At 36.8% G+C, this 14,166-nt stretch overlaps 2 protein-coding genes and 1 long non-coding RNA gene across 3 annotated transcripts; 2 read left to right on the top strand and 1 right to left on the bottom strand.

Moving 5' to 3' along the window:
- Positions 1–3,750: 3,750 nt before the first annotated feature.
- Positions 3,751–6,237, top strand: LOC110912116. Its single transcript, XR_002577702.2, has 3 exons — positions 3,751–3,862; positions 4,186–4,272; positions 5,467–6,237. It is a non-coding gene; the product is annotated as an uncharacterized LOC110912116 (long non-coding RNA).
- On the bottom strand, positions 4,721–9,924 carry LOC110912114 (putative aminoacrylate hydrolase RutD). Its single transcript, XM_022156789.2, has 11 exons — positions 9,732–9,924; positions 9,463–9,655; positions 8,100–8,182; positions 7,655–7,755; positions 7,436–7,531; positions 6,852–6,905; positions 6,568–6,716; positions 6,373–6,490; positions 5,464–5,551; positions 5,154–5,366; positions 4,721–5,062 (listed from the first exon to the last, which is right to left on the bottom strand). Exons 1-10 carry the CDS (start codon positions 9,847–9,849, stop codon positions 5,197–5,199), a joined length of 1,170 nt encoding a protein of 389 aa, XP_022012481.1. The 5' UTR covers positions 9,850–9,924; the 3' UTR covers positions 4,721–5,062; positions 5,154–5,196.
- Positions 9,889–12,313, top strand: LOC110912115. Its single transcript, XM_022156790.2, has 3 exons — positions 9,889–10,464; positions 10,555–11,435; positions 11,521–12,313. The coding sequence occupies exons 2-3, from the start codon at positions 11,412–11,414 to the stop codon at positions 12,154–12,156; spliced, it is 660 nt and encodes a 219-aa protein (XP_022012482.1). The 5' UTR covers positions 9,889–10,464; positions 10,555–11,411; the 3' UTR covers positions 12,157–12,313.
- Positions 12,314–14,166: the final 1,853 nt, after the last annotated feature.

Raw genomic sequence — 14,166 nt, 5'->3', positions numbered from 1 at the left:
AAGGAGTGGTAAGATTCTTCAAAAGGGGAAAGCTAAGCCCCATGTATGTTGGACCTTTTGAGATTATTAGAAAAATAGGACTTGTAGCCTATCAGCTACAACTGGCAGAGGAAATGGCAGGAATACATGATGTATTTCTTGTATCTAATCTCAAGAAATGCTTAGCTGATGAATCACTGATAGTGCCTCTTAAGGATATAGAGGTAAATGAACAACTTAAATTTGTAGAAAAGCCTCTACAGATTGAAGACAGAAAAGTTAAGAACCTCAAGCACAAGAGATTAGTTCTAGTCAAAGTAAAATGGGATTCCAAGAGAGGACCAGAATACACATGGGAGCTTGAATCAGAAATGCAAAGGAAATACCCGCATCTATTCCAGTAGACCTCGAGGACGAGTTCTAAAACAAGGTGGGGAGGATATAACAACCCTCCTAAAATTTTCGACACCCTAAAAATAATTAAAATATCCCAATACGTCATAAAATACACCCCGTATACGAAAACAAACCCCGAATACCTTTATTTTTATTAAATTTAATTAAAAAACAAGTTTTTAGGGCTGTGGCGGGCCGCGAAGACCTACCCCTGGTCTTACGCGGGCCGCGAGTGAAGGGACATGAGGCGCAGTCCGGTGCTGCCACATGTCGTGCAATGTGTCGAGCCTAGTGTGATGATACGGATCAGCTAGGGCCTACTTACCCTACGACGCGGGCCGCGTAGCCCTTGGCTACATCCTTCGCGAGCCGCGAGGAACCTGAAATCAGGCCCTATAAATTGAGGGCATCGGCTGTTCAGTCGAATTCGCTCACAAATCTTTCTCTCTCTCGAATTTCTACATAGCAAACATAATTTTCGGGTATTATAACCCCCTAATTAACGAAGTTCTGCCTCGTTGTAAGTATCATAACCCCGGTTACGTATTAGATACGCTGCCCGATTGATCCAGGGTTCCGTAACGGCTGTCGAGGTTCTGCCCGACGTAGTCGTTGGAATACCGTCTCGGGGAGGGAATTACTAATGTAAATATTGGGGTATTATACTAACGCGTATGCATTTGTGTAAATTATAGATAATCACCAGGAAACCCTTAAAGAAAACCCTAAGACAGCAATGTGGGGGGGGGGGGGATATTCCACGGTCCTCCCAACCGCCGAGGTGATCCCACCTCGCAGACCGCCACCCAGCAAGCCTGAGTCTGGGGGTAAATCCGCTACCGTAGGGGCATTGGGAATGAGCAAGACTCGAACCCGCCACCTCCGGGTTAGAATGCGGGCTGGTGGCCATTGGGCTGACACCCAATGGTTAAAGACAGCAATGTGAGTAATCTCATTTTTTGTAAACATTTTTGCAAAACTGTTTTTACAAAACCTCATATAATTAACATTGTATTAAGCAGTGATTGAGTGTTTGTATTCTACAATTATCGTCGGTATGTTGAGGTTTTGTATACAAAATTTGTTACTACATTGTGAGTAGTAACATGATCACAAGTCGGGTTGACAGTACCGTGGGTGATAATTAAAGTAGATGGAAACAAATGTAATTGCGCAACCGCTCTCAATACTGTACGATGGTTTTACTAAACTTGATTAACTGGGATTCACTCACCAGTATTTCCCACTGACAAAATGTTTTTAAACGCGTTTCAGGTAACAAAATATGAAAGCCAAATAGAAGTCAGCTGGACAGCACAGAAGGCTTGGAAAAGTGGCTATAAAGTTACCTAAAATAAAGAGATGTTTTATTTAAATAAAATATGGTTTATCCCTATAAAAATGTGTGTACTTGGAAACTTGGGATTTTCCCATGTGTTTAATATTATAAAAGCATGGTATTTTACTCTGATAAAATATTTCCTAATTACGGTTCTGATGTAATTTCCGCTGCCAAAATGATAACCACCGATACCACTGAAACTGGCCGCGGCCGCCGTTCCCGGGTAGTTAGGGGACGGAGGTTGCGACAAATAGTAATTTTAATATTATAATAATATATAGTTTTTTTAATACTTTTATTATTTTAATATTATAATTATAATAATAGTTATTTTCTTTACTTTTTAACTTTAATCCTTTTTTAATATCAGGGGTTGGGATAAGCTTGGTGTCAACCGGTATCGAACCAGTACTGATATCAAAAATACCGGGACGGTCCTGTTCGGTATCAGTACATGAAGGTAAAAACCGACACTAATACAGAAAACGCCAAAAGTTGGTGCCGAATTATCAGGGTTTGGGATAAGCTTGGTGTCAACCGGTATCGAACTAGTACTGGTATCGAAAATACCAGGACGGTCCTGTTCATTATCAGTACATGAAGGTAAAAACCGGCACTAATACAGAAAACGCCAAAAGTTGGTACCGAATTGATATTGGAAATCTTTTGGTTCGGGATATGCAGTACTGCTACCCGGTACCATTTGCTCATCCTTGATCACGGTTACCGTACGAACAACGGTATCGTACAACTTTTTTTTGTTGATTTTCTTCAACTTTTAATTTTTTTCCTTTTTTAGTTTCAGGGGTAGGGATGAGCTCGGTGCCAACCGATACAGAATCGGTACTGATACCGAAAATGCCGGTTACGGTACCGGTATATAAAGGTAAAAAACGGTAGTGAACCAGTACCTGGAACGCCAAAAGTCGGTACCGAATTGGTACTTAAGATCTTTCGGTTCGGCAAATTTGGTATCGGTACCCAGAACAATTTGCTCATATCTGACCACGGGTTACATACGAATAACATCGTTACCATACAACTTTATTTGTTGATTTTCTTTCGGTTATCTTTTAGTTTTTTTTTTTTTTCTACATTTTCTTTTTATTCTTGTCAGCAGTTCCGTTCGCAACACGCTCGTAGTAATTTCAAAACACATGTAAACACAGAATAAATAACAAAAGCGAACTTCTTTATTGTATATTAAAAATAGAATTCAATAAATAGTGTTTTAAATATTATAATAATATATAGTTTTTAATACTTTTATTATCTTCTTTACTTTTTAAGTTGGATAACCTTGTGTCAACCGGTATTGGTATCGAAAATACCGGTACGGTTATCGGTACATGAAGATAAAAACCGACACCAACCTGGTACAGAAAACGCCAAAAGTCGGTATCGAATTGATTTTAAAAATCTTTTAGTTCAGGAAATTCGGTACTGCTACCCGGTACCATTTGTTCATCCCTGATCACGGGTACCGAACGAACAACGGTATCGTGCAACTTTTTTCGTTGATTTTCTTCAACTTTTAATGATTTTTTTTTAGTTTCAAGGGTAGGGATGAGCTCGGTGCCAACCAATACCGAATCGAAACTGGTACCGAAAATACCAATTACGGTAGCAGTATATGAAGGTAAAAACCGGTAGCGAACCGGTACCAGGAACGCCAGAAGTCGTACCGAATTGGTACTTAAGATCTTTCGGTTCGGGAAATTCAGTACCGGTACCCAGTATCATTTGCTAATATCTGACCACAGGTTTCATACGAACAATATCATTACCATACAACTTTGTTGGTTGATTTTCTTTTGGTTATCTTTTAGTGTTTTTTTTTCTATATTTTCTTTTTATTCTTGTCAGCGGTTCCATGCACAATGCGCTTGTAGTAATTTAAAAAGAGATGTAAACACATACTAAACAACAAAAAGACGTTCGTCGGAACGCGACGATAGTAAAAACCTAGTTTATAAAATACGAGTTGCCATATATAGAACTGTAGAATATTCCATTTTCCAGTGGTATATTACCCAAACAATTCATATTTTTTATTTATTTAATAATAATTGATCAAGCCAAATCACCACACCAACCACCTTCTTCCTCAATCATCAGCATCAGCAACCGCTATGAATTCACAAGGTACTCTCTCTCTCTCTCTCTCTATATATATATATATATATATATATATATATACACACACACAATACACATAACACATGCATATACACACGTATGCAGTTGATTAGTTTGCGATTTATGATGACATTAAACTGCGATAGTATGGCTATGGTGAAGAACTTTCGATCAACAAATTACAAAATGTTTAGGAACAAAGAGGATTTAGGTTTAGTTTTAGGTTTAGGTTTAGGCTATTGTAACCTTGAGGTTCATGAAGAAGATGGCGATTTGAGTGATCAAGTTTGTATTGCAGTTCGTTTGATTATGAAACTTTAATCATTCAGTTATACTGGAGATCGTTGGATTGAATTTGAAGGTGGCAGGTGTGCATGAACGCTTACACTTACCGCACACAGAGCTGGAAATTAATTGTAAGTGTCATTTACATCGATGTATTCATGTGTTTGAGTGATAACTGATAAGTTTGTATTGCAGTAGTTTGATTATGGAACTCAATTGTATGTCTGTGTGTTCTGCCGTTCATAGAGCTAGAAAGTAAGTGTAAGTGAATGGCAGAACGATTAGACTTACAACAAAGCTAGATATCGACTACTGTATGTGAACGGCTGAACGCCTACACTTAAAGCATACAACGATAGAAATTAACCTTTTAAGTGTCATTTATATCGATGCATTCATAGTCTTTGAGGTATAAGTTTGTATTGCAGTCATTTGATTATAGAGCTCAACCGTAGGTCTAAGCGTTCTGTCATTCATAGAGCTAGAAATCAAATGTAAGGGACCGGTAGAAAGCTTAGACTTGCAACATACTCAGCTAGAAATCAACTGTAAGTGGCTGAACGCGTACAATACTAGAAGTCACCTTTTAAGTGTCATTTTCATTTTGAGACCTCGCCATACGGCTTGAAATTGAACGTATACAAGGATTATTAATACATACACGTCACTCTGTTTTGTTTCTATGGATTCTATACGAAATGTGGTAATTATGTTTCAGTGTTAATTTAGCAAAGCACAGAGAGATTTACAACATCAAATCTAATCAGGAATGGATTATTTGGCTAGATTATGTTGTATCCTTGCACTTTAGTTGTATAAGAAATGCTATAGAAATGGATATGCTTTTGTTGACTCGATTGTCTCTCGAAACTCCCGCAATCAACCTGTGTTTGTTTCTCTGTTACAATGTTATGTCTTTACCTGTAGGTTAATTTGATTTCAAGTGGTTAGATACTTACACTAGCCAATATATTTAAGTTGAATAGACTTGCATTAAGAATTGATGGCTTACCATAAGATATGCCGACTGTTATTAATATAATATAATACCATCGTCATGTGAAGCCGGTGCCCACCCTGACTGGTCTTATACGTCTTGGAACTCTTCGTATAAATTCAAACGCTAATACAAAAATGCTAAATATGTATAGCACGATGCGCCTAACTGTTTCAGCAATGCTACCTTCCGACTTGTATCCACTAGAGAAATTCATTGACCAGAAGCCTGAGAAAATAAAAATGTGTATCGGTTTATTATGACCTATTCTCTTAGCCTAATTGATAACTAGCTTTTAATTTGAGTTTGACTTAATCTATCTTACCAGTGCTCTTCTCTGACAAATTGGTCCAGTCATGCGGGCTTGTCTTGCTTTCTGCTGCCTTTATCAGTTCAAGCAAAGCTTCATTGACCTGAATTTGCAACGTTTTCGCATGTATCAGTCAACTCATATTTGACTCTGTAAGATTTATGGGTCTGCTTCTTTTTGTTTTACTTGAGGATAAAATCATGAAAGTGTAAAATGCCATTTTCGTCCCTGAGGTTTGGCCAGTTTTGCGTCTTTTGTCCAAAGGTTTATTTTTTCGCATCTGAATCCAAAAAGTTTTAAATCTTGCCATTCTCATTTGGCTCGTTAACTCCATCCGTTTTTCTGCGTTAAGTCGGGTATTTCCGTCTTTTTTGTTAACCTTAAAGGGCAATTCAGTCTTTTTCAGGGGTTATCGTCTTTTTACATTTTTTACATAAAGTGAAAATAACTGAATCGCCCTTTAAGGTTAACAAAAAAGACGGAAATACCCCTAACTTAACGAAGAAAATGGATGGAGTTAATGAGTTGGATACAAATGGCAAGATTTCAAACCTTTTGGATCCAGACGCGGATAAAACCAACCTTTGGATGGAAGTCGCAAAACTGGCCAAACCTCAGTGACGAAAATAGCATTTTACTCAATCATGAAGCTTCAATATATTGTTTTAATAAAGTCACTCAATACTTTTTTCTAACTATAAAAACCACTCAAGTTTCATTATTGGTACTATTGTTGTGAAGTTTTTCATAATTGTTTAAACTGAATACAACGTAGTAGTGACCAAGATTCATATATGTTCGACTTAAGTCACTTACTTTTAACAATTTAACTTTTATAAAGTCTCACAACAAAGGAACAATATTAAAAGTTTGACAAAACCTTAATGGCTTTCAGATAGATAGAAAATAATACACTATACATACCTCTTTCGTCCTCTCATGACTCACAAGATGACCTCCGTGAAGTTCCACCATCTTTGCATATGGATATAACTTCTTTGCAAGCCTCCTTGCATGGGATACTTGAGCAATAACGTCATATCTAGACATTAATGCACCATTAGTTTCTAAATCAGCACAATAGTTATTGTGAAAAAAAGGCGTTTGAAATTTTTATACCTGCCATGAATGACGGATATGAGAAAACCTTCGTTGCGGATCATTTCTATATCTGTTCTAGATATTTTATGCGTCCAGCATGCATGAATCTGACCATCAAACCCATGATTTGATTGCATCCCACTTGATGAAATCGCTTTAACATATTCCTGAAATTTTTTTTGATCAAGAACATTTGATGATCATTATGTAATAGATTGTAATGAAAATTTTGGTAAGATACTAGTTTGCTTCAATAAAAACATGCTACATCTGTGTTTCAAATACCAAAATTTGGTTCTTACTCGATATAGTACTGCTCTTCTTGTTTCATCTCCAACACACTCTTTAAGATACTCCTGCAGAGAAGAAAATAATAATCGTTAGCATCATAACAAACAAACTGCCGAAAAAAAACCTTAAATTTGTGAAGTGGTTCCACGATGTGGTTTAGCATGATAACAAACTATGTAGGACTTTAATACCAAGAGGAGCACTAAAGAATATATGGCTAAAAGACTAAATCCAAATATCGTCTTTTTTTTTTTTTATAACCGATGAGACCAGGTAAAACACAGGGTTAACGACAAAAAACAGTGATTGTTGGATTTAAACTTGAGACCTCTTCTAGAAAGAATCAAACGCTTATTGCTACACCACCCTTGAAGGTTCTATGATGGAACTTCGGAGAAACACAAAAAAAAAAAAAAAGCGTTGTAGTAGGTCCTTTTATTTTGCGTCATGCACTATTTTCACTTATTAAATCCTATTTAGATTATTACTAAGACTGTAGGACTGTATGCGTTACAAAACAAACATTTGTTTGTATCGGCTTTTAAGCATCTTTTGAATAGTTATATGATAATGCAACATAAAGAGCATTGTCAACCTGAGTGTAGTGGGTGTCTAGATCAACGGCCGCTCTTTGCTCTGGAGTTTTAGCCCTTAGAAAACGAACCGCAATGGACAAGGTTTGACGATCAAGCTGCAGAAGGAAAATAAAATAGAAAGATTAATCAAGTTTTGCAGCTAATTAGATCGAATTAAAAGAACGTTCATTAGACAACGTGCCACTAAATTAGAGAGTTGATTATGAATATGTTTGCACCTTAGGAAGACACTCGTAGCCTCCGCCTGTTACATTAAGTAAAGCCAAAGACATAAGCCTTTCTGGGAAAAGGGCAGCCAGTTTGGAAGCTAGCATCCCACCTGTGTAACATTAATAAAACAACATAAGTACTAAAATCGTTCGTTTCAGATCCATTGAGAATCGATAGTGCATACATGTTAATCATAAGTAGCGGGAGAGAGAAACATAAGTGATTACCTAACCGTGTTGCGTGTCACATTAAAGCAAATAGGTACAAATGAATTATGTGATTCTCAACACATTATTAAATAATTCGAAACTTTTAAAATTCGAAACCTAATGAACCACTTTTTAGCTCTTGTATTATACAGATTTAGGGTTTTTCAACATATACATATGCGTATACTGATGTACATAGATGTGTGTGTTTAACATTATCGGTAAGCTATAGCATGTTACTAACCCATTGAGTGGCCAAACACATGAGCTTTTTTCCAACCCAAATGGTCCATTACTGCAATGGCATCTTTCGCCATGATTGTTGTTCTGCACCCAACAAATAGATTACATTACTTCATTACTCTCTTTCTCACACACACTAGATAATACCCCTCTGGCCTAAACTGCAGGGGGAACTATCTTGTCCTTTTTAATAAAGAGTTAAATGTCATTTTAGTCCTGTGGTTTGGGCCATTTTGCCAGTTTAGTCCAAAAAGGTTTCATCCTTGCCATTTTAGTCAACTGGGTTAACTTCATCCATTTTTTCTGTTAACGAGAAGGGCAATTCGGCCATATAAAATGATCGAATTGTCTTTCTCATTAAAAGAAATAATGGATGAAGTTAACCCAGTTGACTAAAATGGCAACGGTGAAACCTTTTTGAATGCACAAATGAAACCTTTGGACTAAACTCGCAAAATGACCCAAACCACAAGGACTAAAATGGCATTTAACTCTTTAATAAATTTATAACAAGATTAGCAACTACAAAACAATGGCAGGTAAACGGACAACAAGCTGTGCCACAACCCCATTTGTATGGCAAATCCGATCATACCGAAAAATTAAACTATGGTTCCTCGACCATCTTGTTTAAAACAAACCTTCTATGCTTACGCTTCGACAATACAAAATTAATCCTACACTGATATCAGCTAGTAGAAAACAAATGATCCAAAACCCACAATACAGTAAGCAAAAATAAACCCAAAAATCTAAAACCCACAATACAATAAGCAAAATAAACCCAAAATATAAAAAAAAAAAAGTCAAATTGGATTTAAATAATCCCAACTTTCTCAATTTGGCCGATAATAATCCCAACTCAGTTATTGGCCGATGATAATCCGAATTGGTCCACTTTTGGCCTATAATAGTCTGCGTTAAATATAGATTAACGGAGTCAAGTTTTTTTTTTTTTTTTCCGAATTACAAACAGATGTTTTAGGGCTTTTGATTAGAACGAGGATACGAGTTGATTGATGTAAAATTTACCAAAAAAATACTAACCCAGACGACGAAAACGGTGCTTCAATTCGGGTGTTTAAACTTCAAATTAACAAAAATCAAGCCGTTTGAAGCATCGTTTCGACGTAAGTTTTACATAAATTGACTCGTATCCTCGTTTTGATCAAAATCCATAAAACATCGGTTTGTAATTCGGAAAAAAGCTTAGCTCCGTTAAGCTATTTGTAACAGCGGAATATTATCAGCCAATAACTGAGTTGGGATTATTATCGGTCAAATTGAGAAAATTGGGATTATTTAAATCCAATTTGCCGAAAAAAAAAAAAAAAAGAAGTTGATGAAACATATACAATCCTTACGTATATTCTGATCTTTTAGGTATAGAGCTACGCCCAACACCTCGATTATCAATCGCACACACCTCTATACCTTTCCCATTATCATTATCATTATCTCCACCCCGATCTTCAACGGCGTCGTTTGGTTCCACTTTCACCGACCCAACAAGACCCTCGATTTGTGGGTTCCATGAGTCATGGGTCGCTGCCAATCCTGAACCAATACAAAATTTCCATAATTCAATAATATCTTGTATATTTTATTAAGGATAGAGATTAATCGGAAATACCTATGATCATAAAAACTTTGATTGGACCACCGCCGTAAGTTCTGTAGAAAATTCTTATACCCTTGTTCGTGATTGCATCGGCGCCGGTCTGGTAGTCTCCGACGTTGCAATACGGCATCGTTTGGTGGTAGGAATTAGATCAATGGGATTTTGGTATGTGTGTGTGTGTGAGAGAGAGAGAGATGATATAGGTGTGTGTTGAGCTGAGTTGTGTTAAATATATAACATAACTATTTTTGTAAGAAAAAAAAGGCATATTTTTATAAGAAAAAAAAGCATAAAAACAAATTGAAAAAGAATTGGTCGGCTTGACTAAACACGTTTGGTCATATAGTCAATCGGTGAGAAAACGGTAAGTTTGTTGGTCGTGATTCTTTGTTTACTTATATTTTGTTTTAGAGAAAAATGCAATTTGCGTCCCTGTCGTATGTGCCAAATATCAACCTGAGCCCCTAAATTCATTTTTTGGTTTTTTGAGCCCCTGACCTTATAAATTCATAACAGTTTGAGTCCTTCTGTTACACTGCCGTTTGTTTGACTGTTTGAGCCAGGGGTAAGACCGTCTTTTTGATTTATTTCCCTTCTAAAAACCCCAAAATTCACTATTAAGCCCTAATTTAGTCCCGCCAAAAACAAAGACGGTTGATTGTGCAAGAGAGAAACCCCAAATCGATGGTGTTCACATGACGACTTCGTCCTCAAGGTCAATACTACGATTCTGAAGATATATATGGTAAGTTGATTGTGTCTTCTTCCTCAGGGGTATGTGCCATTTTCGGTTTGTTGAGAATGAGTTTGATGTTCTGATCATTTGTGTTAACAGGGAATGAACCTAGACTATTTTCGATAAAGATTAACCATGGAGGTGAGTTTACTGATTATCCAGGAAGGGAGTATGTCAACGGTAAGGTTAGTTACATTGAATGGGTTGAGTTTGAAAAGTTAAGTGTTGTTGTTCCTCGTGAAATGCTGAAAGTTATAGGTTACTCTATAGATGATGTGTTCAAATATTTTGTTAAAGATCCTAATGTGTGTTTGGATTTTAGTCTTAGACACTTTACTGATGATGATGAGTTAGATTATGTGTATGACCAACTTAGAAAAGGATGTAAGTTAGTAGATTTGTATGTTGAAATAGGAGACTCTAGAATCAAGGATTCAACTGCAATGAGCCTGGCTTTACTACATAATATGGGTGAAGATAATGTGGTTGAGGGTGAGTCAGAAAGTAGCGAGGCAGTTTCTAAGGGTGAGTCACAAAGTAGTGATAAAGAGAACAGTGATGAAGAAGATCCAGATTACACATTTGATCAGGAACCAGATAATCCAGTGTTTGATTATGAAGTAGATATGAGTCAGTTCAAGGCATGTGTTGACTTTGATCCTGATGAAGTCAATGAGACAATTAAGTATGCTAGAAATGAGAATACTGAAGAAGAACTTAGGCAGGAAGATATAACTTGTGATCATGAGGATTTTAGTGATAAAGATGATAACTGTACACTGCTGGACAAGGTTGCGAAGAAGGTAAGGAAGAAGAGAAAAATTACATGTAATGTTAGTGACTCATAACTCAATGTTTAGTGACTCATAACCAATACACTTCATCAACCATCAACTCCTCATGCTCAAGAAGTGTTTAATAAGATCAAAGAAGAAGCCTCACAACTCAATGTTTTAATGGTGGATGCAGTACAGTACCAGGTATGTGTATTGCAGTTTGACCAAATAAGACCCTTTACTAGGTGAGTAACTCAATGTTTCAATGTTGGATACTGATTTTGTGTAGGTGAATAGCTCAAGATCTCAGTGTGTTGTTAATATGAAGAACAGAACATGCACCTGCAGAAAGTGGGATTTAACTAGCATGCCATGTAAACATGCAGTGGCTGCTATCAATGATATGGCCAGGAATGATATTAGGATAGGGGTGCCAGAAGAATTGGTTGATGAAGTGTATTGGTTATCCACATGGAAGAAGGTTTATGAGAATGTGATTAATCCAATTCCCGGGCCTGAGAATTGGATACCCTCACAATGTCCCACCAAACTTCTGCCTCCCAAACACCATAAGCGGGTTGGGAGGCCACAAAAGAAGAGAAAGAAATCAGTTGGTGAGGCTGAAGTTGAAGCTCATTTTGATAGTGAGGGAAAAATGACCAGGAAGGGCAATACAACCAAGTGCAGCAAGTGCGGAAATTTGGGACACAACAGTAGGACATGCAAGGGGCAGGGTGGGGAGAATGTTGTACATGCACCAAGTGAGGATCAAGTTGCAGGTGGAGAAAACAAAACCAGGAAGGGCAAGTGTAGCAAGTGTGGAACCTTGGGTCACAACAGTAGGACATGCAAGGGCCAGGGAGGGGAGAATGTTCAAGAATCTCAAAGTGCAACACAAGGTGCACCAACTTCGAGTGAAGCTTAGTTAGGTTGATTTCAATGGTTTAAGATATGTTTATGTATGGTTTAAGACCTGTTTATGTAGTGGCCCACTTCAAGACTTGTTTATGCAGTTCAACAATGAAGTTTATGTTTTGTAATGCAGTTCAACTGCACTTTATGTTTGTAATGCAGTTTATGTTTGTAACTGCAGTTTATGGGTAATGCAGTTTATTATATGCTGATCTTGGTAATGCAGTTCAACTGCAGTTTATGCAGTTAATGTATCATACACATTGAGTCTCAACCACAACTAAATTTCATTAAACGTATAAAACACATGCAGTTAATGTATCAAAAACATACAGTTAATGTATCAATACAAACATTTAAAACCCTAACAATCTACTTCCAATGAGCATCATTATTTGACCATTCAGAGTCAGAAGAATGCTCCCCCGGGGACGGATCATGGTACCAATCATCCTCCGGTGGTTGAACTGCACATTCCCACCTAGCCCATTCCAACTCTTCTGAGTCGTAGTCCGCTGCTGGATCTGGAAGAGACGCTTCATACTCTGCTTTCAACACTTCTATCACAACATCATAGTCATCAAACCACTCCTCCTTCAGCACAGACGGCACTAAGTCCAACTCATTGTCAGCCACTTCCTCAACCAATTCGTTATTCTACACATCAACGACAACATTCATAGCATTAAAGTGATACTAAACTTGTCCAATGTTCATTCATACATTAACCAAAACAAGACACATAACCAACATTCATTACATTAAACTAAAAATACACATAAACCACCACAATCATTAACCAACTAAACAATAAACACATCTTCAAAAACATCACTTCGTTAGCTTTCTTAATTGCCAAATCATCTTTCTTTTCCATGCTCCTTAACAATGCGGGTATTACCTTCTCACAAGCAGAGCATGAATTTGAAGGTGGAGATGAAGATGGAGATGAAGGTGTATCAGCCCACCTTATAAATCCACAATCTTTCTTCTGTAAAAACACATCAATCAGGACATAGCCATATAATTAACTTCAATCTTTCTTCTATAATTTTAACTTACACAACATAAGAAGCGTCGATTTGGGTTAGCTTCCGTCTTTGATACCTTGTACCAAGTAGGTGCACCACAAGAACACAAGAATTGAGAAGCTTCCCCGCCAGCTGATTTCTTGTTGGAGCTTGAAGCTGATTTTTGAGACATCTTCACAATAGTTTAAGACTGGATCGATCGATTTGGGAATTGGGGTTAGGGTTCGTATCAGATAAGTGGTCTTATGAATCAGTTTGATCAATTTAGGGGATAAGGGATTATATGTATAAGGTCATTAAGGGTATATTGGACATTTCACAATAGTCAAACAGTCAAACAGACAGAACTCAGACGGAAGGACTCGGAGTGTTATGAATTTATAAGGTCAGGGGCTCAAAAAACCAAAAAATGAATTTAGGGGTTCAGATTGATGTTTGGCACATACCACATGGACGCAAATTGCATTTTTCTGAATGTTTTATAATCAAAAGCAAATAAATATAGGCATGTTTATAAAGCAACTTGGCTGTTGACACTATACAACATTCTTTATAATTTAAGAAAAGAAAAGGTTTTAATTAAATTTGACACTATCGCTTAATATATCATTATCCAAAATAGGGATTGTTAATCCAAGATAGGGATCAAGTTTAGGTAGCCATTCTTCATTCAATTATTTTATGAGTGAAAAGAAAAAGATTAATAAATAATAACAAATATTATTATTAATCAATTAAAAATGGATAGATATCACAGCGGTGGTGATGAGAAGAGAAAGAATATTATTTTGACTTAAATGTAATTTTTATTTAAATGTAAATTTTATCTAAAATATGAATAGGAAGAACTAGGAAAAGTTGGTAAGTATGAAAAAGCTTGTGTTGAGAATGAACATGTCTTCATTACCTTTGCCTTTGATACTTTGATTCGTTTGTTCCTGAAGTTGTCGGTTTCCTAGAGAGAGTGCAGAGGGATGGAGAACACGATTTGG

This window comes from Helianthus annuus, chromosome 15 (genome assembly GCF_002127325.2).
Source record: "Helianthus annuus cultivar XRQ/B chromosome 15, HanXRQr2.0-SUNRISE, whole genome shotgun sequence".
Taxonomy (NCBI): Eukaryota; Viridiplantae; Streptophyta; class Magnoliopsida; order Asterales; family Asteraceae; genus Helianthus; species Helianthus annuus.
Note: the sequence above shows the minus strand (reverse complement) of the source record. Positions and strands in the feature narration are given on the sequence as shown.

Bases quoted from the DNA above. Each gene is read 5' to 3' on its own strand.
- LOC110912114 (XM_022156789.2), bottom strand. From the start codon at position 9,849: ATGCCGTATTGCAACGTCGGAGACTACCAGACCGGCGCCGATGCAATC. The intron at 6,906-7,435 runs GTTGACAATGCT...TCTTCTCTGCAG, and splicing joins TAGACACCCACTACACTCAG to GAGTATCTTAAAGAGTGTGT. The intron at 5,552-6,372 runs GTATGTATAGTG...TTGCAAATTCAG, and splicing joins GTCATGAGAGGACGAAAGAG to GTCAATGAAGCTTTGCTTGA.
- LOC110912115 (XM_022156790.2), top strand. From the start codon at position 11,412: ATGGTGGATGCAGTACAGTACCAG. The intron at 11,436-11,520 runs GTATGTGTATTG...GATTTTGTGTAG, and splicing joins TGGATGCAGTACAGTACCAG to GTGAATAGCTCAAGATCTCA.